At 31.8% G+C, this 27,261-nt stretch overlaps 1 protein-coding gene across 1 annotated transcript; it reads left to right on the top strand.

The window, feature by feature from the left end:
• Positions 1–1,200: 1,200 nt before the first annotated feature.
• Teh4 (tipE homolog 4 phospholipid transfer protein) lies at positions 1,201–27,261 on the top strand. Its single transcript, XM_072546776.1, has 3 exons — positions 1,201–2,322; positions 18,715–19,009; positions 26,661–27,261. The coding sequence occupies exons 1-3, from the start codon at positions 1,499–1,501 to the stop codon at positions 26,946–26,948; spliced, it is 1,407 nt and encodes a 468-aa protein (XP_072402877.1). The 5' UTR covers positions 1,201–1,498; the 3' UTR covers positions 26,949–27,261.

The raw sequence follows: 27,261 nt of genomic DNA, 5'->3' as shown, positions 1-27,261 counted from the left end.
TACCCAGTAGGATGCGTTCATTTATTTCCCTCTTAATGCCCTCTCATAACATGGCCTACGTACTCAAGTTTTCTTCTTTTGATAGTCAATATTATTTCAGCTTTATTTCCTTCTCTTCTAGTAACTTCTGCGTTTGACATTCTTTGAGTCCATAATATTCGTAGGATTCTTCTGTAACACCAAAATTCAACTGCGGCCACTTGTTTTAATGTCCATGCTTCCAAGCCATAAATAAGAGTAGTGAATACGTAACACCGAAGCATTCTTTGGCGTAGTCCTAACCTTATATCCCGACAACAAAGAAACTTTTTGATGAGAAACATGCAATTCGTTAAACTTATTTAACGAATTGCATGTTCCTAAGTATTTGTAGGTATCCACACTCTCAATTACAGTATCTTCAACAATCAATTGTATGATTGAATCTGCTGATTTAGTCATGATCATGCATTTAGTTATTTTCAAACTGGTTAATATAATACTGGAAACTGGCTAATATAATAAAAAGACGCAAACTGGAATACTTTGGTCACATTGTGAGACACCCTGAAAAATATAAACTTTTGCTTCTCATTATACGGGAAAATATTCAAGGTAGACGTAGTCCTGGTACCAGAGCGACATCATGGCTGAAAAAATTGAGACAATGGTACCAAAAATCGAACTTATCATTATTGAGAGCTTCTATCAATAAAGCCCTGATAGCGAGTATAGTAGCCAACGTAATATCAAACGATCGATAACGGGCATGGAACTAGATGAGAAAAAACAACTCTTGGAGAAGTCGAATCATAAATTAGGAGTAAACGTATCATATTACTGTGAAAAACAATGAAAGTAAGAAATAAATAAAACTAACAGAAATAGGGATAGGAAGAAACACAGAATAGTCGCAGAGACATTATTATTAGTAGTACTAATTTCTCAAATTTAATTAAAACTTTTACATCCTGAAAGATGTGAAAAAAGTACGAGCTCTAAATAGTAATATAATCGACAAAAAAATCAAATATTAGCAAGTTTAATTGCAAAAACAAAAAATTTTATCAAAGATCAATAAGTTTACTGTAATTTTACATTTGGGCCATATTTAGTTGTTTGTTGGACAATCTGTATCAATAGACGTTGCGCTGTAAAAGCGTATTATATGTACACAATCGATACCAGCCTAGCTCATAAAATAAAATCAATCCTGTTTTAAATAAAGAATGGATATTTTATATAATCTAAAGCGTATTTTTTTATGATAAAAATACAATGTCCTTAAAGTTCGCCAATTTGTCGAAAGATCATTTTATGATAAGTATATTGCGAAAATTTAATATTTTTATCGGACAAACGCTGACACGCTTGCGTGAACGTCTTGTAATGTAACACAACCATAATATGCTAGTCCTTTCACAACATTAAAGTGTAACGTAGGTTAAAAATCCTTAAGATGTAGAGTTAGAACACCAAAAAGTAAAAAAGTGCCTTTAAACAAAAACAAGAATTTACAATGAGTAGAAGAAACAAATGCAAGCCGCGTATTATTCCCCAACAAGACAAGCGAATATGTGGATTTATATGCTTCTGTCAACTAATAGTTGTATTTAGTTTCGTCTCGTTGATTTATCTCACAGTGGCGATATATATTCCCTCATATAGGGCATTCCATAGTGGATTCGATGAAACACCTGTAATGTGCCAAACAATTAACATTAGTACAGAAAATAATTGCAGTTGGGCTTCTTGTGGAGAGTGGTGTTTGACCAAAACCTCTGGATTTTGTCCTCAGATCCACGCCATTACCCGTCAAAATGGAACTAGGGTCCAATTCCTAAACTGTACCAACTTCCAATCATCAACTTGTCCACCAGTCAACTCCAACCAGCTGAAAAAACACAATTGCAATAATGGAACAGAATGCGCATCTCTCAAAGGCCTCTTCAATTGCTCCTTGGGGCATTGTTCCAATATGTCCCAACTTTATGACTGCCATTACAAAGCGGATGGATTTACAGTTGATAGTGATAAGGATAATGTAAAATTAAACGGCTTCTTCGAATGCCGAGGAACAAAATGCACAAAAATTAAAAAACCATTCACCTGTGATCGTATTTGTAAAGAAAATATTACTTCTACCAATGTAAATGTTTATATAACTATTGAGGATGCTGTCAAGTTTGCCCACTGTGAGTCTGCTATAGCCACGACCAAAGCTGCAGGCAAAGAAGTTGGTTCGGAAATATCACCTACGCAATTCTGGTCCAAACTTCCCAATGAGGTCATTATGGTTTCTTGTCACACTGTTGAATATGATGAACCTACACAAATTATACAGTAAGTAACATAATCAAAACATTTTCCTCTTTAAAATAAAGTATATTTGATAAAAAATAATTTGAGGAAATAAAATACTAAAAAGGTAATACCTACTCATATTTTTTGTCCCTAAAAGTTCTCCCACAATTGTTTTAGTTTCATGGGTAGAAAAACAAAAGTTATACAAATTCCTCAAATATTTTTTTCGCTTATTTTTATTTAGTAACAATTTAAGTGAAACATGGCTACTTTTAGAATTTTCTTCTGTAAGTTAAAACCATTATATTTAATCAAAATCTTTGAAACGCGCGGTATTAAGAATTTTTGGCGAATTTATTTATTAATAAACCCTAAAGAAGTAAAAAAAATGAAATAAATTGTTGATAACTTTTGCCAAAATGATTTCACAACTTTTTCACCATTTTTCTGAATAAAAGTGTAAATAATTCGACAATTATTAATTTTAGACCTATAGAATCTTATACAAACTCTTCATATTTTTAGAAATATATTCAAGAATGGTTTAATTTATAGGGCGTTCCTCTAACAAAACACACATTTTTCGTTTATTCCTTTGTGACTGACCCTGTTAATAGAAAATAATTTTAAATTATAGAGGTTTTTAGTATAATTCCATTATGGTACAGAAAAATAATACCAAAAAGTTATTTAGAAAAAAATGTAAAAAATGTAAAGAAGGAATAAATAAATAAGTATTCATTCTGTATAATAAGTATACACATAGTACTACATATTGAGTTGTAAGTTATGAACTATAAACATCTGTATTTCTTATAAACTCTATGTTATTTGTTATATTTTAGAGAACTGATGAAGCTTTAGAAATATAAAGCGAAACGTCTTCGATAAACTTATGAAGTAGTTGACTTCTTTTTTTATTTGCCAACCTGAATGACCGATTAAACCTCTGAATTCACTAGTTGAATACTTTAGATATATATATATATATATATATATATATATATATATATATATATATATATATATATATATATATATATATATAACAGGGTGATAGATTAGTGTAATAAAGCTCAGTAGATCCTATAATAGCAGTAAACATTGATAACAAAAATTGTAAGCAACTTTGAGGTTCATATTACAAAATTAGTTACAATGTTTACAGGGTGTTTGATAACATAGTGGCAGCCCAAACTTATGTTTTTATATTAAATGAAACAATCTGTATTTTATTGTATTTTATTTCCTCTTCTTCCTCTTTATAAGCCATTTTACTTGTTCATAGGCGGATTAATACCTCTATGGAAGGTTGCCACTCCATCTTTTGTGCAATCGTCTGATACTTCTTCTGCCGATTGGTGACTTATCTCTTGCTATTTTGATCCTCCATTCTGCTTATGTGGTTATTCCACTCTTTTTTCTATTTTGTGTCTATTCATTTATACACTTATATACGTTACATTTTCTTCTAATGTCTTCACTTCTCTTTCGATCTCTCAGCGTATTTCCTGTAATTCTTCTCAGTACTCTCATCTCTGCCGTTTCCAGTAGCCTTTGCGTTGTGGCTGTGTCGCGTCTTGTTTCTGAGGCATATGTCATTATTGGTTTTATACTGGCTTTATAAATTCTATTTGCTTTTTGTAGTTGATCTCTCACTTCTTTGTCCAGGTCTCCATAGCTGGACAGTGTAATTCCCAGGTATTTTATTTCCATTACTTATTCAATACTGATGCCATCAATCTCTATTTTACATCTGGTTGGTTCTTGACTAACTCCTATTGTTATTGTTGTCTAAGATGAGATTGTCATATTAAATTCTTTTGCTCTTATGTTAAATCTGTGAACCAGTCTTTGCAGACTATCTTCACCTTGGGCTATCAAGATTGCATCGTCTGCTTAACAGAGTATTTTGATTTCTTTGTTTCTCATTCTGTATCCTCTTTCTTTGTTAACGGTTTTGATGATTTCATCCATGATCAAATTAAAGAGCATGGGGCTCAGTGAATCCCCTTGTCTTATTCCGCTGCCTATTTCTATAGGTTCTGTAAGTGTTGTCCATCTATTCTGACTTCTATCTATTTTGTTGTTTTGGTAGATGTTTTCGATAGTTTTTATAATATTTAAGGAAACTTCTCTATTATACAGAAGATGGATTACATTTTTGTGTCTTACTTTGTCAAACGCTTTCTTTAGGTTAATTACAAACAGAAATGCTGGTCTATCATACTGTAGTGATTTCTCAATAATTTGATTTATAACGAATATTGTATCTGTACACAATCTTCCATTACGAAAACCCTGTTGTTCATCTGCTAAACTTATCCTCTGATTTATTAGCAGTTTTAAAATTTTAGTTGTAAGTTTTAGCGTAATATTTAACAAGTTTGTACCTCTGTAGTTTTCTGGCTGTTTTTTTATCTCCTTTTTTGAATAGTAGAATTAGTTCACTCGTTCTGCATTCTTCTTTTATTGTGTTTTATAATTTTATTAATTAATATTTTATTTAATATTCAAAATTTTCTTTACTTACCTATCGCAACTGTATAAAGTTTTAATATGTTATACAGGGTATTTACTAAGTAATAACTATTAACTTATTATTAAATTCAACTCCCTATATAATTAAAAAGAAACACAATAACGATCGTCTATTGCTGCCACATGTTTTTATTGATTGTTAAAATTTTTAAAAATGATTTATATTGCTAATTTTCTTTATATCGAATACAAAGTACGCAAATCCGCAAGTACATTATTTTCTCAGTAATTTTAAATAGAACACAGAAAAGTACCATTACCATACTTCCACTTTTATTTAATATTCCCTATGTCTAAATTTATTAGTTTTTGAGATATTTTTCAAAGCAAATTATTAATTAGGTGTCTAAATGTTTATAAATTTTAAATAATCTATGATTGAATTGTCTAAAACTGACAGTTCACCATAACTGATTATTATTCCCGTAATCAATGCTACAATGTAACAAATAAGGGAAGAAAATTTAATATTAATAAATTTTACAAAAAAAAGTATTCAAAATGACCTAAAATATTTATGCACGACACGCCAGTTACGCCACTGGATTCCACAGAATCTGCACATTATAGGAGAATAGAAACGACGCAATAGAATATTATAAATAGAGGGACTTTTTAATTAAGATAACTTTTGCTTCATATATTTTGCTAGTAAACTTTTGCTACTTAACTTTTGCTTCATAGTTTTTGTTTCATAACTTTTGTTTGTTAATTTTTGTAAATTTGTAAATAAAATAATTTTTAAAAACTCCCTTTCAAAACACAAAGTTATAATTGGCGCAGTCAGTAGGATACGTGCGGATCGGAAAAGAACATTTTACACATCAAGTGATAGAACTTTTTCGGTTTTTGGTGTTTCAACATCGTAGTACGTATCCAAATCGAACCTCTACCCTACAGTGGTATCAACGAGAAGAAGCAGAGTTCCAGAGGAAGCAAAAGTTCGGAGAAGAGAAGCAGGTGCTCCAGATAACTGTAAGTGCCTTTCCTTTTCGCCTTTCCTTTCATACATTTGTGAGGATAGATAGATTAATTTTTGAATACGAATTTGAATTTTTTTTTTTTTGAATAAGAATACTGATATTTTATCCATTTTAATACATATTTATGTTATTGAAAATATTTATTTTTATTGAATAATTTTTGAAATATTTGAAAATATTTATATTGCGTATATATTTTGTTATAATACATAATTCTATACAATTTTGTGAAATATTTTGACAAATAATTTTATTTGAAAATATGGCTACTGCAACTCAAACTCAAACTCCCCTTAACTGGGACTTTCTCAAATCAAAATTAAAAAATATTAAACCCTACGATGGAGATTCCAATACTCTCAACAAATTTATCTTTAGATGCAACGAACTAATACAAACATATTCTACATATAATGATCCAGATTTAAATAAACACATTTTGGAATGCATACAAGATAAATTAGTTGGAAAAGCAGAAGCACTAGTAGGAAATCGTATGGAACTAACGACATGGAGTAGTATAAAGAGAGCATTAGAACAATGCTTCGCAGATAGACGTGATTTAGACTGCTTAATGCAAGAACTAACACGAACTAAACCATTTAAAAATGAAACACTCCATAATTTTGGAACAAGAATACAATTATTAAAAAGCAATGTAGCCCAAAGAATAAGTAACGATACTAGTATAGAGCATGCAGATAAACTATGCCAAATTAACCATTGTGATAAAATCGCACTGAACACTTTTATTGCAGGATGTACAGGTGTTCTTAAAAATAATATGCACCTTAAGAAACCCAGTTCTCTTGAAGATGCCATTGCATATGTCGACGAGTTTCATAATTTTGAAAATTTATATGGACATTCTAGTAATAATTTTCCAAAAAATAATCATAATTTTAAGTCACACAATTCCTTTAATCCTTCTTACAGGCCAAATCAGCCTAGCAACCATTATCGTCCCCAAAATTCTAATCCCACACATCAATATCAAACAAACCCAAATTTTACATATCAAAATCAAAACCCTTTTAATTCTAACTTTTTATATCGAAATCAAGGTTATCAAAACCAAAATTCTTTAACACCTCAACATTCTCAGAATCATTTCACATCTCAGAATCGTTCCACAAACTTTCGACCAGAAAGTAATGTATTCAGGCCCAACCGAATTCCTAATGATCGGTTACCTAAGCCACAACCTATGTCAATAGCATCCAGAAATACATTAAATTCAAACGCTAGATCAAATCCCAATAAATACAATAATTATCGGAGAAATTATTTCCCTAGACGAATTCCTGATACTATAACTGAGGAGCTATACACAAATAATTATCAAAACGAAAATAATAATCCAAGAGAACCACAACATGAACAAGTAAATAGCTATTTTAGAAATTCTGAGTACGATTTACCACAAAACGGTCAAGGTGATCAAAATTTTCAGATAGATGCCTCGGAAAGGAAACAGTCAATATAGAAATAAATTCGAATAATCCCCTACCATATATTGAAGTAGGAAATTCAAAAATAAAATTGCTAATTGATACCGGTAGTGCTAGGTCTTTGCTACGACCAAGTATCGCCGAAAAATATTTTCTTAATTGCATATACCAGTCAAATGTAGATATTATAACAGCTCTTTATACTAAGACTATTAAATATCAAGCTGAAATACCAGCATTTCCAGAATTCAGAAGTAACTTTTATATTCATTATATCTTATATGATTTTCACGAATATTTTGATGGAATCTTAGGATTAGAAGATATGATGAGAATGAACTTAGTTATAGATTTTACTAATAAACAACTGTATAATAACAATGTAACGATACCGATAAAATTTAGAGGACCAATGGATATTAAATTTGAATTTACTATAGGTGCACAGGAAAGAATGCTTTATCCTCTTCCTGTCAGTATACCTAATGGAGAAATAATGATTGAAGAAACATATTTAGAAGAAGTTTATGTACCTGAAACATTAACAGTAGCAAAAAATGGCTATGCTATAATGGAAATAATAAACACAACAGACAAACCTTTGAAGATAACTTTACTAAGACCAATAGACGTATACCCCTTTGAAAACGCAAATTATGAATTATACAACTTTAATTATTTTAACAAAAAACCTAATGAGAAATGTAATAAGAGAAACAAAATAGACTTAGGAAACCTTATAAGGACAGACCACATGAATTCAGAAGAAAGAGAAAATATAATTAAGCTATGTAGAGAATTTTCAGATATATTCCTAAAAGCAGGAGATCCCTTGACATTTACTTCCAATGTCAGACACATCATAAAAACTACAGACGAAGTTCCTATACATTGTAGATCTTATAGATATCCTTACTGCCACAAAGAAGAAGTTCGAAGGTAAATTCAAGAAATGTTAGATAAAGGAATCATAAGGTCATCATGTTCACCTTGGAGTTCACCCATATGGATAGTGAATAAGAAATTAGATGCATCAGGCAAGAAAAAATACCGTCTAGTCATAGATTATCGAAAGCTTAATGAAAAAACAATTTCTGATAGATATCCAATTCCACATATTACAGAAATTTTGGATAAATTAGGAAGAGCACAATATTTTAGCACATTAGATTTGGCCAGCGGATTCCACCAAATCGAAATGGATCCAAAATCTGTAGAGAAAACAGCATTCAGCGTAGACAACGGTCATTATGAATTTCTAAGAATGCCTTTTGGTCTCAAAAATTCGCCGTCAACATTCCAACGGGTAATGGACGAAGTACTAAAAGATTTGCAAAACAAAATATGCATGGTCTACATGGATGATATAATTATATTTAGTACTAGCTTACAGGAACATATTCAAAATTTAAAACTAGTATTTCATAAACTACGGGAAGCACGTTTAAAAATTCAATTGGATAAATGCGAGTTTCTACAGAAAGAAGTTGAATTTCTTGGTCACGTTGTTACACCAGAAGGAATTAAACCCAATAAAAACAAAATATTAGCTATACAGAATTTTCCAATTCCAAGAACACAAAAACAAATTAAATCTTTTCTAGGTCTTTTAGGATATTATCGCAAATTTATAAAGAACTTCGCTAAAATAACAAAACCGTTAACAGTTTGCCTGAAGAAAGACCATAAAATAGAACACACAAAAGAATTTATCGATTGCTTTAATACTTGCAAAAATTTGTTAATATCAGAACCAATTCTAGCCTACCCAGATTTTAACAAAAAATTTGAAATAATGACAGACGCATCCAAATATGCCATTGGGGCAGTATTATCACAGGATGGACATCCTATTTCATATGCGTCAAGGACCCTAAATTCAGCAGAGATAAACTATTCTACTATAGAGAAAGAATTATTAGCTATAGTATGGAGTTGCAAATACTTTAGACCATACTTATTTGGAAGAGAATTTATAATTTTTACAGATCATAAACCACTACAATGGTTGTTTTCATTGAAAGAACCTAATTCACGACTAGTGAGATGGCGGTTACAACTCGAAGAATTTGATTATAAAATTAAATACCAAAAAGGAACCCTTAATAAAGTTGCGGATTGTCTTTCACGAATAGACACCGACAATGAAATAAATGTACTAGAATCTGAATCTTTGTGTGTAAATCTTGATGACATAGATGATGTAATACAAAAAGAAATAGAAAACTTATCAGTTCCAAATCAAGAAATTACAGATCAATTGTTTGATCCAAATGACTTTTATCTTCCTGAGTTAAGCAATGAAGAAATTTCTGAAACATTAGATGACAAGAATGAACAAGAAAAAAGAATAAACATAATATCAGATATACAAATTAGACCCCCAAATGTTAATCCAAGTGGAAATGAAGATACTGATGGAAATACAGTACATACTTCAGTTGAAAATCCAATTCTTAGTATACCAATCACAGACCGAGCCTTGAATTTATACAAAAATCAAATATTATTAACTTGTGGAGAAATCAATGAAATAAAAACTAAAACACAAAAGATATTTGAGAACACAAGACTATTTGTTATTTTACCTCAAAGAGATATGCAAAAAGGAATCATAAATTTTGTTAAAAATTATATAGACCCAAGAAAATTATATGCCTTGTATTTTAGACCACCACTATCACCTGAAACATTTGTAGTTGCATTGCAAAATTACTTCAAAAATTCTGCATTCAAATTTGTGCACTGTACAAAAATATTAGACGATATTGAGACTACCGATGAACAAAAAGAAAAACTTAACTATTATCATGTTTACAAAAAAGGACATTGTGGTATAAATGAGCTAAAAATGTCAATGAGTTCACGATACTACTGGCCCAATATGTCAGAAGATATAGAACAGTATGTCAATAATTGTCAAGTTTGTTTAAAAAATAAATATGATAGAGACCCACCAGTCATTAAATTTAATCTTACACCAACGGCTTCTAAGCCATTTGATCATATTCATATGGATGTATTTAGAATATCCAATACACCATTTCTTACAATAATTGATGCATTTTCTCGATACGGACAAGCATATCAAATTCCTAGTATTAGTGGAATTTCAATAGTCGATGGTTTATTAAACTATATCACACATCATGGACTACCCTATAAAATAACAACTGACTCCGGCACTGAATTCAAAAACTATGACTTAGAAGATTTTTGTAAATTACATAAAATAGAATTACATTTTACTACTCCTAAGAACAGCAATTCGAATTCTCCAGTAGAACGTTTTCATTCTTCTTTAATAGAACATTTTAGATGCCTTAGAGAAACGAATAAAGACATGTCAGTAGAACAATTAATGAAACATTGCATATTATCATATAATAATTCAATTCATTCTGTTACTAAATTTACGCCATTTGAAATTATTAAAGGGCATATAAACAATCCAGACCCATTCGACAATAATGATCATTTAATTTTATCACAATATGTGCAGAACCATAAAGAATCTTGCAAAATATTATACGATAAAATACATGAACGAAATGCAAACGTAAAATACCAACAGATAGAAAAACGCAATTTAACAAGGTCAGACCCACACGATTACACAAATGAAAACAAAGCATACATTAAAAGTAAAAGTCGCAATAAAGCACTTCCTAAGTTTAAAGAAACAACTATTGTCAACGATCGTGGCTTGTTGTTGGAAACAGATAAAGGATTGTATCATAAAAGCACAGTTCGCAAACCCAGATCTAATAAAAGAAACTTTTTGCAGGTTCAACAAAATGAAGAAAATAATCGTCTTGATTCTGATACAGATGATATACCAGACGTCCCACCAGGTTAAAGTTGACATCGACATTAATATAACACCTCTTGAAAACCTTTTACTCCCAATTAAATTAGGTACATGTAGATTAATTTATAGTAAACATACATTTATCCATTATATAAACTTAAAAGAAATAGTTAGACAAGTAGAATCTCTTAAAGTTAATTTTCAAATAATAAAAACTAATGTAGTGAAAGTTAATGCCTCAAATCCCATTTCATATCATGGATTGGCAGAAAACATGTTAGAAAGAACAGAAGTTTTAATCAATACATTAGAGAAAAAATTAGAAAACATCTATCCCCATATTCGATCAAAAAGAGGCTTAATTGACGGCCTAGGTAAAGTTAATAAATACTTATTTGGAAATTTAGATTCAGAAGACGGAGATAGATATGATAAAGCAATAGAAGTACTGGAAAATAATCAGAAACAAATTATTCATGAAACGAACTTACAAATATCTTTATATAAAAAACTAATTGATCATTATAACAAATCTCTAGAAATACTTTGGCAAAACCAAGAAAAACTGCAACATAACTTACAGAAGTTCCAATTAGAAATTCAAAGTACTATAAACAGTTTGGGAAATTATATTACTTTTCAAGGTACCATAAGTCAGATAAATTTAGATTGTCAGAATATGATAGATTTTATTGAAAATATAGCAAATGGAATTATGTTTTCAAAATTAAACACATTACATAGTTCAATTATTTCGAGTCAGGAAATTCAGGATATGATTAAATATTTGCACAGTATTTACCAACCTTCTCAAATTCCAAAATTTATAAATATTTTAACGTATTACATGCTATTAGGGACACAAGTAACTTTTTCAAGTTCAAAATTGATCTTTGCTACTCACATTCCTATCCTAAAACCAACTGTCCTTGATTTTTACCATATCTACCCAATAATTCAAAAGAACAAGATGTTCACTCCCACATACCCTTATTTGGCACGAACCTCTGACGAGACGCACCTACAGAAAGAAGAATGTCCCATTTTAGAAGAAACATACTATTGCAAAGAAGATACCATACTACAAGACAATTGCACCTTGCGTTTCCTCAATGGTCAAAGTTCAACCCAATGCTTTACCACAGAAGTCACTCTCCAAGAATCCATTATCGAACAAGTAACTAATAATGAAGTATTGATAATGCCATCAACATCAGAACGAGTCCAATCAAAGTGCAAGAGAGACCAAATTTTCGAAGTACACAGTCCATCTCTCATCAGTATACCAGAAGATTGTGAAGTGATAATCAATCAACTGAAATTCAATAATAATATCAAAATTCATAGAGGGAAAGCTCTAATTTTACCAAAAATAAAATATTTTTCTACAGAAAATATACAAAAATTCCAGAGCCATAATATTACCAAAATTGACTTTGAAAATCTTTACGCAATTAATAATATGGCCAAACAATTAGTACCAATTAGAGGAACAAATATTCCTTCGCATACGACTCCATTGGTGACCACCTCAGTCATAGCAGTTATTCTAATCTTGATCATTCTGTATATTATTAAACAAAGAAGATCAAAGCAACGGAACGAGCATGATATAGAATTACAAGAAGATTCCGGCATTGAAGAAGATTCCACAAACCAGCATCCCAAAAATAACTCCGTTATTTTTCGGACTCAGTGAGGGAGGAGTTACGCCACTGGATTCCACAGAATCTGCACATTATAGGAGAATAGAAACGACGCAATAGAATATTATAAATAGAGGGACTTTTTAATTAAGATAACTTTTGCTTCATATATTTTGCTAGTAAACTTTTGCTACTTAACTTTTGCTTCATAGTTTTTGTTTCATAACTTTTGTTTGTTAATTTTTGTAAATTTGTAAATAAAATAATTTTTAAAAACTCCCTTTCAAAACACAAAGTTATAATTCGCCTAAAAACAATCATTGAATGAGTCATTTATATTATAAAGCATTTGTACAGTAACACTTGGAAATATATTTCGTATTCTATGTTTAATCTCATCCCTTGTTGTTAGAGGTATTTTATAAACTCTTTTCTTAACGTAACATTTTAATAAATTCTGTTGATCTGGGTGGCCACGCAACCGGTCCATTTCTTTCAATCTATCTATTAGAAAACTGATTCTAAAGTTCCCCTTGAATCAATGCATGACTAGGTGCACCGTCATCGTCATGCAAAAACCACATTTATGAAGTGGAACGTCTTCCAATAATATGGGCTTGGTTTACTATAAAATCTAAATACTACCATTCTCTAAATCTACATCATAACCTAAATCTCACCATTACGATTTTTTACAAAAAAATATGGTACCACGACATGGTTACCAACGACACCTCCTCTCCCCAACGACCATTTAAATTTGCTGGTAATTCATAGAGATATATCAAATATACCACACCGTACATTTATCTTAAATTCATGTTGAAAATGTGTTTTTCGATATAGATGGGGATTTTCAATACCTATACCAACTGTGGCTGTTTCTGCAGTTCAATACTCATATACGTGTAAAAGTGTCCTCATCAGTAAAAACAATTTTTTAAATAAAATTACGATTTTGGTTTTTTATTTATGATCCACTGAGCAAAATTCAATGGTAAAGGATAATCTCTAGGTAATACACTTTCTACTGGTGGAAAGTCGTAGATTTTCTTTTTTCAGTACTCGAAAAACTGAACAGTGGCTCACTCCAGTCATTACTGATAAACACGGAGTACTTAGTTCAGCAACTCTGATCAACTGTTAAAATTTTAGGTCGTCTAACGTCACATTTAGGCGTAAATTGTCCAGTATATCTTAATCGTCTAAAAATATTACTGAAAGTTTGGCGATTGAGTTGAAATGTGTCTGGATACATTTCTCGATATCTTCGTGCAGTAGCAAGATAGGAATAATTTTCTTGTACATAAACACAGAGCATATCTGGAATTTCCAGATTAGTAACATTTTTATGACGCGGCATTTTCACTGCATCAGCTTTTTAAATTTTACAACAATCAGAATAGTGATAGTAACAACAACTAACAGCAACAACAGCATTCTACTAGATCGAAATGATTAATTCAAACCAGAGCCTACTACAAAGCAACTTTTAAATTATTTACAAAGAAAGAATTGATAAGCTTATTGAGGAAATACGAGTCACATTGAACATTTGTTATAAAAGATTTAGTCAAAATGTGTTTTTTCATATGTTTGTGTTATTAAAATTGTTCTTATATTTAAATTATAACAAAATGGTTCTTTTTAGAACCACAATTTGTTTTGAAATGTTGAGTGTACCTATTCGTTTTAGGAAATTTCAATGAATAACATTATGTTTTTTTTGTTAATAGCGATTAAAATTTCATTTGCGTAAAAAAAGCAATCCTAATACCCAAAAACACCGACATTATTAATACATTAATCAAAATAACTATGCCGCTTCATTCTTAACTTTAAGTATCTCGAAAAATACCTAATGACTTTATCGTTACAAATAAAGAGCATGTTATTTACATAGAAAGTATTGGAGAATCGAAAAATTGAGCTAAAATAACAATTCCGCCTGTGGCGTAGAATTTGGGTAGGGTTTCCCCTAACAGTTTTATTTGGGTTATTTGGCAAATAGTTTTAAAGTAGTGGGTATAAAATAGTTTTTAAATAAAATACCCTGTGACTCTGTAAGGAACCACATTTTATTTAAGGGATTTGGGATAAATCTTAATATTTTGAGCCCAGGAATCTACAATTAAAATATTTCCAATTATAAATAAAACACCCTGTATATATAATCTAACTCACTTCTACCCATAGGGTGTAGGGATTATTCAATAAATAACGATTACAAAATATAAACCATAACAATATGCAATGAATGTATTTATTTAATGTGATATTAGGGAAATAAGTCTTAAATAAATTTTCAAAATGTCCACCTCCAACGTCTATCCATGTTTGTAACCGATATTCAAATTTGAAGTCAATATTGTGAAAAGGCTCTCTTATTTTATTCTGTGACAATTCCGGTGATCGCGGTGGCCAAACAGTTGGTCCTACTCTGCCTATCTAGATCACACTAGAGTTATTATTTAGATGATTGTGAATAAGACCAATGTGATTAACTGGAGCACCGTCGTGAAAAAACCACATTCTTTGTCGAATATTAACTGGAAAATTTTTCAGTGGTAATGGCAAAAGATTATTCAGAAAATCCAAATACATAGCATATTATGCACATGGTCCTCAAAAAAATGTGGGCTAATCACATAGTCCCCAACAATACCACCCCAACTATTTATAGACCACCTAGTTTGATTATGACTATTAATAAAGTAGGGATTGCATAATGCATAGCAATGAAAATTATACCGATTTACTGTTCCATTTTTGTAAAATGTAGTGTGTTGTAAATGTGGCAAAAAGCTAATCTGCAATGTTAATCATCGACTGTCAATTCTTGATGTAATTGTATGAGGTAGATGGGAATACTCAGTAGTAGCTAGCAGTACATCATATTCCTTTTCTTCACTTATAACAGTTTTGGTTCCCTCATTTTTTTTTATATGCAACTAATCCCTAACGAACAAAACGATTCATTAATTTTTGAACAGCTCTTGCGTTTGGCTTTTTCCATTCAGGATGTAGCTGTTGATATAATCTGGATGCAAGTAGGCAATTTCTCGAAATAGCGATCATATCTGTTAATTCGTTTACAGAAAAATTTATTTTAAAAATTAAAGACAAGCCTCACAGACCGATTATCTCTTTGCCTCTTAGTGGTTCCAGGGTGGAACCACCTTTAAACAAACTACACGCGATTACAAAATTCTAGGAGCAGGAGCAATTATGCATAGTGTATCATACATTTTGTGCGCTCGCAAGTGAATGGTAAAAGGTATGTATTATGTTAATTTGCTGATAAATAGATATATTTATTTATTATCGTATTAGTTCTTTATAAACTGCGTAGATAACCAAGTGAATTTTGATATTTTGATTGGTGGTTCTAATAGATACCACTACGTCGATCAGTAACAGATAGGTATGTTTTGATACAAAATTCCGAAATGAAAAGACGTCTCGATTTGTAAAATATTAGGTAATGATGCTTACGATTTACTAAGGGATATCCCATCGGAAGAATCTGATGTATCCGATTCTGATCAGAACAAGGATGAAGATATCGACATTACTTTAAAACCAGGTGTGTTAGATGAACAAAACGATATTTCAGACAATGTAGACGATGTGCATGACAGTGACTGTGACCAAATAATGCCCTGCAACTCCGTCCTTTCTCAGAAAACGTTGGACTAAATGTTCCTGATACTTTAGAGGCTCCCCTTGATTTCCTGTTTCATTTGTTTAGAGGGCACCTGTTAAATATACTTGTTTTCCAAATGAATTTACACGAAGTTTAAAAAAATAACAAAAACACACACAATAGTTGAAGAAATAAAGTGTTTTTTTTAATAAACCTTTTGATGGTAGTGGTTGGTTACTTATTTTCACATAAATGACAATTCATTAGAACCCAAGAAAGGTAATGGCGATTATGATAAACTCTACAAAATGAGGCCATTGCTAGAGGAACTTTCAACCACTTACATGAGTTTATTGTATCCCAGCAAACAACAATCAATAAACGAATCGATGATAACGTTTAAAGGACGAAGTAGTTTAAGCTAATATATGCCCATGAAGTCCATAAAAAGGGGTTATAAAGTATGGGTACATGGTGATCATCCAAGATATGTTTTACAATTCCAAATATACAACGGAAAAGTAAAAGATATAAGGGAGCAACACCTCGGTGTAAGAGTAATAAAAGATCTTACAAAAGATTTAGTTGGAAAAAATTATTATGTTTATTTCGATAACTATTTTAATTATGTTGCATTACAACGCGACAAGATCTACGTATGTGGAACAGCTCGAAAAGATAGAAAGGGTTTTCCAAATGAACTTAAAACAAATAAAAAAACTAAAAGGGATGACTCAAACTGGACAATGAGTGAAAATAGCGTGCTAGCTTTGCAACGGATGGTTAAAAAACCCATTCATTTTCCAAGCAATTATCACAAAATTAAGGAACAGTCACTATGAAGAAGAAACAAAAGGGTGGGGTATCAGTGGAAATTTATTACATAAAATTAGGAAAAGATCACAAATACATGAGCTTTGTAGATTAGATAATTTTGATAAGTATCTTACTACGAATTGAATAAAAACTTCAGAAAGTGGTGGCATGGAATTTTTTTGACCCAACATTACTAAACTCATGTATAATTTACAAACACTCAACTGGTACGTGAATGTCTTTGAATGAATTTAAAGTTGCTCTGGCCACCGGTTTGATTTGAGCAGGTCCGCAAATGCCTAATTTTTGTAGAAGAACCATCTACAAATCAAGCACCAGTAACAGGTTCAGAAATCAAGTTCTTATAGAAATAAGAACTGAGAAAGATGCCCACATACCTCAGCAGGAAACCAAAGATCGTTGCACATACTGCAGTACCAGGGCAACTCCTCATCGTATAAGATGGCACTGTACTTTATCTGATGTCAGTTTATGCCTATCTGAAAATTGTTTCATTCCATTTCACGCTAAATAATTTATTCGTTGTGGTCTAGTGGTTCCACGTGGTACTATTTTTTTCTAATAATTACAAAAATAGACTATAAAAAACCTTTATTTTGTCTATTGTTTGCCCTACTATATCCTAAAAACAAAGTATTCACCATAAAATATAAACAAAAAAAAGTCCGTCCACAAAGGGTTAAAAAGGTAATAATATAAAAACTCTCATTTCTTCAAAGCCTACTATTTTACCGTTGTTGACTAATCCAAATGGCCTTTTACTTATTGATAATTACTATTAATAATTATTGCAGGTTAATCGACAGTTATAAATGTTTTACTAAAAACTTCTTGGCTTAGAATACTTTTGATATAACATTAATTTAAAAACTGATACATTTATTGCACATTGTTTTGATTTATTCTTTGGTATTAGTTATTTATTGAATACGAATAACTTTGTTATATTATTACACAAGTCTAAGTTACTTCTACTTTTTACTTACAAAAATTGAAGATATTCCCGAAAACTAAAAATATCTCAGAAAATAATGAGTTTAAGTATAGGGAATGGTTTATAAAATGAAAGGATAATTGGAATATTTAAAAACCTTTAAATATAGAGATGTACATTTAAAAAATACAAGAAAATCGTAATTTTCTTTTGTAGTTCACCCTTAATACGAATATTCGTCAATAATTTCTGTTAAACTTAATTTAAAAACTTAAACATGCTGTTTATTTTATTATGTAAAATAAATACTTATTTATGTATTCCTTCTTCCTTCTTCGTTTAAAGGGTGTTTATTTTATAGCGATATCGAAATAAAAATGGTCAGTACTCGTTAAATATCCTATATAGTAGTACCAAACCCATATTGTAAGAACAGGGATTATGAGAGGAATTTAAATATGAGAAAATATACAGGGTGTCCTATTTAAAAAATTGTATGTTAGCTTTACCACATAATTTTTTTAATGTTTTATTCCCTCATATATATTGTTAATAATTAAATTATATTGATATATTTTGCAGCTCCACAGACTGTATCAACGGAACAATCTACGATTTAGAAACGATTCCAAAACCTTTTATAACTTTTAAACAATTTTGGAACTTGACTGGAAAACATAGAAACGTGGTAGATGAAAAAAATGAATTCGTACCCGAACAGTCTTCATTACTTATATATAATGCTTCAAGACTATTTATCAATCTGGATGGCTGTGTTAACACATTGAGGGGTGAATGTTCTGATTTTCTTCAAACGCATGGCAGAGATGGCAGAAATCAAACGGCGATATCTAGATATTCATGTTTTTATAATAAGGTAGTATTTTTCTGATTATTTATTTATATAACCCATTAACAGTTTAAAGTACAATATACAATATCGCAGTTAGGATTCAAAACTTGAAATTACTTATAATATAAAATCAATATAAAAAAGTTTAAAAAATAAGACTAAAAATCTTACATACTAGAAAAAAGAAACAAAATATAACAAGAATAAAATGCAACAATTTATTGATCTATCCAATGGGTTATGGATACCATAATATGTTGTTCTGTGAAAAGGAATATTGAAAACATTGTGGTAACATAGAGCTTGATGGGGAACATTAAAGTTAATCTGGCTTAACAGGTTTGGACAATCAATAAATCCATGTATGATCTTATATATAAATATAGCTCCTGACATATCACGACGGTTCTTAAGTGAAGGTAAAGATAATTGTGATAATTATTGTTCGATACGGGAATAATCATGATTTTCAATAGTAATGTGAACATAGTAAGAACAATACCTTAAAAGTTTATGCTGGACTATTTCTAGCGTATTCATATTGTTCTGAAAATATGGTGACCAAATAACTTAACAATACGCTAATCTTATTGAATCAATGGAGAAATACTTGGAGAAATACTTGCAATTCCTAGTAACAAAATCGAGAAGTTTAGATGCCTTTATTAAAATAGTGTTTATGTGGTCACAGAAAGTAAGCTTCTCGTCGAAAATAACACCCAAATCCCGGAAGAAACATAATTTAGTGGCTGATTATTAATAGTATAGCTTGTTTCGATTCTATTGACTTTACGAAAAAATCTACAAAAACCACAATAATATACTACAATAAAATAACATTTTTTTACATTAAGGTGGAGTTTGTTCTGATTGCACCAATTTTGTTGTCGGTAAGTCATCTCGCAACAAGGCTATCTATAACTTTCCAAAATTTCAAGTCATCTGCCAACATTAGAGATTTGATATTTAGGAAACAAGAAGTGATGTCGTTATTGAAGATTTTAAAAAAAAGTGAAGTGTGGCCACCTTGGGGAACTTTAGATATTACTGGGATACTGTCAGACAGATCGTAACCTATCTTGACTCTTTGACATCTACCAGATGTAGAGATTTAATCCATTTAACAAACCTGACATGAAAGACTCCAATAATTAATTTGCCCAAGAGTATTTGGCGATCTACACGATCAAATTCTTCTTCTTAAAGTGCCCTCTCCTCAATTTAGGTTGGCTACTACAATTTTAAACTCTTCTCTATCTTCAGCTGTTCTTACTAGCTGTTCAAAATTTAGCCCTGTCCATCGTCGGCTGTTTCTGAGCCACGATAGTCTTTTCCTTCCTAGGCCTCTCTTTCCCTCGATTTTTCCTTTCACTATAAGTTGGGCATATTGGTACTTATTATTTCTCAGTATGTGGCCTAGGTATGATGTTTTTCTAACTTATTAATAGTATAGCTTGTTTCGATTCTATTGACTTTACGAAAAAATCTACAAAAACCACAATAATATACTACAATAAAATAACATTTTTTTACATTAAGGTGGAGTTTGTTCTGATTGCACCAATTTTGTTGTCGGTAAGTCATCTCGCAACAAGGCTATCTATAACTTTCCAAAATTTCAAGTCATCTGCCAACATTAGAGATTTGATATTTAGGAAACAAGAAGTAATGTCGTTATTGAAGATATTAAAAAGAAGTGAAGTGTGGCCACCTTGGGGAACTTTAGATATTACTGGGATACTGTCAGACAGATCGTAACCTATCTTGACTCTTTGACATCTACCAGATGTAGAGATTTAATCCATTTAACAAACCTGACATGAAAGACTCCAATAATTAATTTGCCCGAGAGTATTTGGCGATCTACACGATCAAATTCTTCTTCTTAAAGTGCCCTCTCCTCAATGGAGGTTGGCTACTACAATTTTAAACTCTTCTCTATCTTCAGCTGTTCTTACTAGCTGTTAAAAATTTAGCCCTGTCCATCGTCGGATGTTTCTAAGCCACGATAGTCTTTTCCTTCCTAGGCCTCTCTTTCCCTCGATTTTTCCTTTCACTATAAGTTGGGCATATTGGTACTTATTATTTCTCAGTATGTGGCCTAGGTATGATGTTTTTCTAACTTTTACTGTGTTAAAAAGTTCTCTTCCTTTGCCTATTCTATGCAGCACTTCTTCGTTTGAGGTATGCGATGTCCATGAAATTTTGAGTATTCTCCGGTAGAACTACATTTCAAAGGCCTTCAATTTATTTACGGTTGATGTTTTTAGGGGCCACGTTTCAACTGCATATAGAAGAGTCGATCAGACGTAGCATTTTGATAAACGTAGTCGAATTTCGAGTTTTATTCGAGAATCACAAAGCAGTTTTTTTATTTTTTCGAAAGATTTTCTGGCCTGTTCTATTCTCGATCTTATTTCTAGATCAGGATTTAGGCTGCTATCGATCCAACATCCCAGGTACTTAAATCTATTGACCTGTTCTAAAATGTGCCCATTTATTGTGCAAGGTTGAGGTACGTTTTGGTTTTTTCGGATTGACATCACTTTGGTTTTTTTAATGTTTATTTTCATACCAAATTGCTCACAGGTCGAGTTGGTCTTGTCGATGAGTTGTTGTAGACCTAAGTCGGAATCCGCAATTAACACTGTATCATCGGCGTATTTGATACTGTTGATATTTACGCCATTCACATTGACTCCATCCTTGGAATCCTTCAATGCTTCTTTAAATAGAAACTCGGAGTAAATATTAAACAGCAGAGGCGACAGAACACATCTTTGTCTAACTCCCCTCCTAATTTCTACTTCTGCGGATGTGGAACCTTCGATCCTAACTCTGGCGTTTTGGTTCCAGTACAAGTTTTTTAAGAATTTGATGTCTTTTCCATCTAAACCGACTTCTTGCAAACGTTCTAATAGTAGGTCGTGTCTTACTCTATCAAATGCTTTTTCGAAGTCTATAAAGCATATAAATATATCTTTCTGTTGGTCGTAACATTTTTGGGCGAGAATTAGTAAACTGAACAGGGCTTCTCTCGTTCCCATGCCGGCTCTGAGTCCAAACTGATCGTCTCCGATGATCGTTTTGCACTTTCTATAGATACGATTATGTACGATTTTTAGTAGGACTTTTACTGCATGACTCATAAGGCTTATCAGACGTAACTCATTGCAGTGTTGTGGGTTTGGCTTTTTTGGTAGTGGGATGAATATTGACTCCAGCCAATCTTGGGGTATTTTACCTGTATCATAAATGCGATTGAATAAAAGGACAAATATTTCGATCTTTTCTTCTTCACGATCAAATACTTTAGAAAAATCTGTGTATATTGCATCTACCTGTTTACGCTCTTCTATTTGAGATAATATATCAGATTAATAGCAATCCAAGTTTATTGCTTAACAGCTTAAGGATTGCATATTTTATACAAATACAATGATAATTGTTGTCTTTCTGACCTTTTTTAAATATAGGAACAACATAACTTTCGTTCCATGAAGAAGGAAATATAGAGGTTTCCAGATATCATTAAACAATATAACAAAAGACATTACAAGGGTGCAGACAGACTTTTTTATTTAAAAATTAGGCACTCCGTCTGGGCCGGCAGTAAGTTTATTGGGCAGCTACCTTATGTCATTAAAAATATGAGTCGTGGTAATCTTAGAAGGGCAAATATTTGTACTAAAGTTGCTATTTAATGGATGGATAGGCACGTAAAATTTGTTGTTGTGTAAACACAAATTAGTTTTATTTGTTATTTCTTAACCAGTTCACATTTTTAATTTTTTTGATTTTCTTAAATCTAATTAAAAAGATCATAAATACCACAAAAGCAAGGCCACATGGATAAACAGATGAAAATAGAAGTTCAGCTACATTACAATTTCGTTTTTGACTGCTCCAATGAATGTTACAACCATAAACATAACTGAAGGTCTTGTAGCTTTTTTTTTACCCAATCCCACCAAGGATTTTAGTAAACCCTTTAGCATCATGTGTGTATTGGTGGTATTAGGAAACATACCAACCTTCAGGTCTTTGTCTGGATAAACGAGATTTTGATTATTATACATACGATCTTTTGCCTTAGTGTACGATGGACATTTAAAAGCATTTGGTGTTAAGAAATAAATATATAAAATAATCTACGATGGGCTTGCTGTTATTATCATCACTACTTTACTCTATCTTCCGCAGCTCTGAAAAGTTCTATTGAACTGCAATTAAACCAGTCCCTTAAATTTTTCAATTATGATAGGGAAAGACGTATAATATTGGATATTCTGTTTTAATTTAATTTTTTTGGGCCAAAAAAACATTTTAGAATAATTGTTTTGAACTTAACATGTGCTGTAACGTGAATAAAAACAACTTATGCATACTAGAATATTTATTTCATCATTATACAATATAAGTATTAAACAAAAGTAAAAAATGACACTTTTCAAATAAAAAAAAAAGTTCCGAAAATTGGATAGCCTATCCAAAATTAGGAACCTATTTTTCAATACAAAAACCACACACGTAAGTGTTCTTTTTATCACTACCAACACACTCTTCATGTGACCATCTGAATCAAATTGAACACTGTACCCACTTTTCTCCATGTTGGTCCTTTGAATAATGTTCAGTGCAGAAAATACACGCATCACTTTTTTGATCGGTATCCATATCTGAATCACCATCATAACTTTACCATTTTGTTTTTGACCATCGTATTCTTTTTAGTTTTCCTTAAAACTTTTAATTTTGGCAACAGTTCTTTATTTTTAAGTGATTCTTTTCTTTGTTTTTTTTTTGTAATGGTACCTTTTAAATCATCTTTGTAGGGCGTACTTATAATTAACGCCGCAAAACCCGGTTTTACGTCCCCTGTTTGAAGTACGTATCAATAAACTGCAGGATGGTAAAGGTGAAAAGTCTTGAACTTTTACAATGTTTGATAACTGAATAATTTCACACTGCTACCCATTTAATGTTTCAAGGGGGTTTTTTCAATAGACAGTTGAATAGCAGGGCAGAATGAGCATTTTAAAGGGTCCTATGTTTTGACCAGGATTATTCTTTAACCAATTTTGGATTTCTCTTGAAAAGTATATTTTTAATGGAGACATAAAACACAAATATAACGGTTGGATTTTATCTAACCTATGGGGAGGGATGCATATAATAGAAATATAATTTTTTATAGCTAAGTCTATAAGGTCCAGATTCCATGGATGGCTCTATTGGCCGTCAATGATGTTCAACACGGGATCGTCTTCTGAAGGTTTTACATGATTGATAAAATGTCGCATCAATCGCATAAAGACGTGACTCTGTACCCATTCTAAAGGATGACAATCAGTAATTGACCCAGCTGGTGCTCCGGCTCTAATAGCTCCACCTCCATATTTTGGCGTGGGAATGCAAACAAAGGAGGAACGAATCCTCCGGCAGCATTAATGCATGTAACTACAGAGTGCCCCTTTTTCTGCAGCATTTGCCGCTCCTACTTATTTTTTTCCTTCCAGGATGATGACCCTAGCAATTTTGGATTGTACGGTGATGATACCTGTTTCATCAACATTATAGGTACACTCTCAGGGAATTGAAATTTATCTGCTCCATAGCTGGTTCCAGGATATCAAGACAACGGTTGATATTTTCTGGGGTAAAACCTTTTATCTTATTTTTTGAAATCCTCTGCGGTTTTCTTATAGATAGACTGGAATGCCATCTGAGGAAATTTCGGAGCCACTTTTTGGATAAATAAAGAAGAATCTAAAATAGTAGTTCTTTCATTCTAATTTTATTACTCATTATTGATATTTTTATATCGGAAGAATATTGAAGATCTCATGAAGAGTACCATCCATACGAATCAGAGGAACAAAGCGTCTTTAGGGCAGGTAGATCCACAACAGACAACATTTTCTGTATAACCCAAGTAATAGGAAAAAGGCTGTCAAGAGCTCAAAAGTTGCAATCACATATGGTAGATCTAACAAAGGCATATGACGCGGTACCCATAAATAGACTATGGGAAGCACTAGAAAAAAACCAGAATAAATATATCTACCATACAGACATGCAGACGATGAAAGAACTATATAAATACTCCTGGTCACTAAAGGACTATGGCATGGATGCTGTATGGAGGCTGTGTATAGCTAGTATTACTCAATATATATATATATATATATATATATATATATATATATATATATATATGTATATATATATATATATATTGAGTAATACTAGCCATACACAGCCTCCATACAGCATCCATGCCATAGTCCGTACAGCATCGTAAGAGAAGGAACGGAAGACCTGAACTTGAAACAGGAGACAGTTGCAAGCTGCAATGAATATGTATTTCTGGGAATAAAGGGAATAGTAAAGGGAAAACAGATAATGGGAGCCCTGAATTCGGTACTCTAGCAAAAAAATATAAGAACATAAAATAAAAAACGAATTTACAACGCAATATTAAAACCAGTATTAACCTATGGAGCTGAAGTTTGGCAATTAACCAAGAAGTACAACGCTAAATTATTAGCTACTGAAATGGATTTTTGGAGGTCAGCAGAAAGATCTAGACTAGAACACGTAAGAAACGATTACATTAGACAACAAATGGGAATCGAAAGAACAATAATAGATGACATCGAAAGACAACAGCTAGTATGGTACGGGCACGTAAGATGAATGGAGGAAAGGAGAATTCCCAAAAAAGTGTTAGAATGGACCTCCACAGTAAAACAAAAACGAGGAAGACCAGCAACCACATTGATGAAGACTATATCTAAGACGATGTCGGAAAGAAATTTAAGAGATGAAGACTCTTATTGCGCCGTCTCCTTTCAAAGTTTGGCGATCCAAATGGCAATTGTAGCTTTGAAAACTGCTGCATGAAAGATTTCTGTGAATGAGCGATCAAACCATCTCCTCAGGTCTTTCAGCCACGAGTTCTGGCGTCTTCCAACTGATCTTTTGCCCTGAATTTTACCTTCCAATATGATTTGGAGTAATTCATATCTTTCACCTCTCAACACATGACGCAAGCATTGTATTTTTCTCTCTTTATTTACGCTAAGTAATTCTTTTTGTTTACTTATGCTCCGAATTACCTCACCATTGGTAACCTTTCGTATCCACGGAATTCTCAGCATCGGTCTGTATATATACATTTCAAAGGCATCTATTCTTTTTTCTGTTTCAGAGTCCATTGTCCAACTTTAACAGCCATACAGCAAAACAGAGAAAACGTAACATCTGATCATTCGAATTCTGAGCTGTAGACTAAGGTCTGAATTTGTAAAAAATGTTTTCATGTTCATGAGTGTTTTCCTCGCTTGTTCGATTCTTGACAGGATTTCTTTTTTTGGATTACACTGACTGTTGATATTTGCTCCCAAATATTTGATGGAAGTTTCATGTTCTATTATTTGTCCCTTGGCATACAACTGTACGTTTGTTGGTATCTTTGAAAATACTAGAATTTTCTAGTAGTAGAGATGAAGACTACCACAATAGAAAGGAATGGCGATTAGGAACGGAAATGCGTATAACGCTATAAGGCCGATTTAATATATACATATTGATATTTTTTGTTCCTAGAATAATTTTGTTTGATTTGTACCATGTTGTTTTTAGATATTAAAACCATGTTCTTGTTTTTTAGAACAATTCCTTTATGGTAGTGGGTCGCTTTGATCTGAAGCGAACTTGGAGAGACCTGTTAATAGCGATAGGTATACCATCAGTGCTATTTGTAATTTCCTTTGTAACACTGTGCACCATCATGCAGTCAGTGAGGGTGGATGATGACACAAAGATGCGTTGCAAATACTGCTTTAGTAGTTACAACTCGGATATGACTGAAATGCTTCACAGCAAATACGAACTATCTTCTCCTGAATCTGATGTGCCTTTCAACAGTAGTCGAAACAAGCAAGAAGAACTGAGTTAACAAATGAGAAAAGGACTCTATTTTTTATATATGTAAAACAATAATACGCTTAAACTGTACCAGGTGTATACATCACTGTTGCCTTTTTTAAAATCAAATGTAATACTATATTTTCAAAAATTATAAAATTTGTATATGATATATGAAAATTCTAAATGAAGGAACCAATGTCATCAAAAATTGTTGCAGTGTTTTATCTATGCCTTGGGTGTATATATTTAAATATGAAATACTCACCATAACTGTATGTTTATAAACACAAATATATATGTATAGCTTTAAAAAACACTAAGCTATGAAATAAAGATTTTAA

This window comes from Diabrotica undecimpunctata, chromosome 10, assembly GCF_040954645.1.
Source record: "Diabrotica undecimpunctata isolate CICGRU chromosome 10, icDiaUnde3, whole genome shotgun sequence".
Lineage (NCBI taxonomy): Eukaryota > Metazoa > Arthropoda > Insecta > Coleoptera > Chrysomelidae > Diabrotica > Diabrotica undecimpunctata.
Note: the sequence above shows the minus strand (reverse complement) of the source record. Positions and strands in the feature narration are given on the sequence as shown.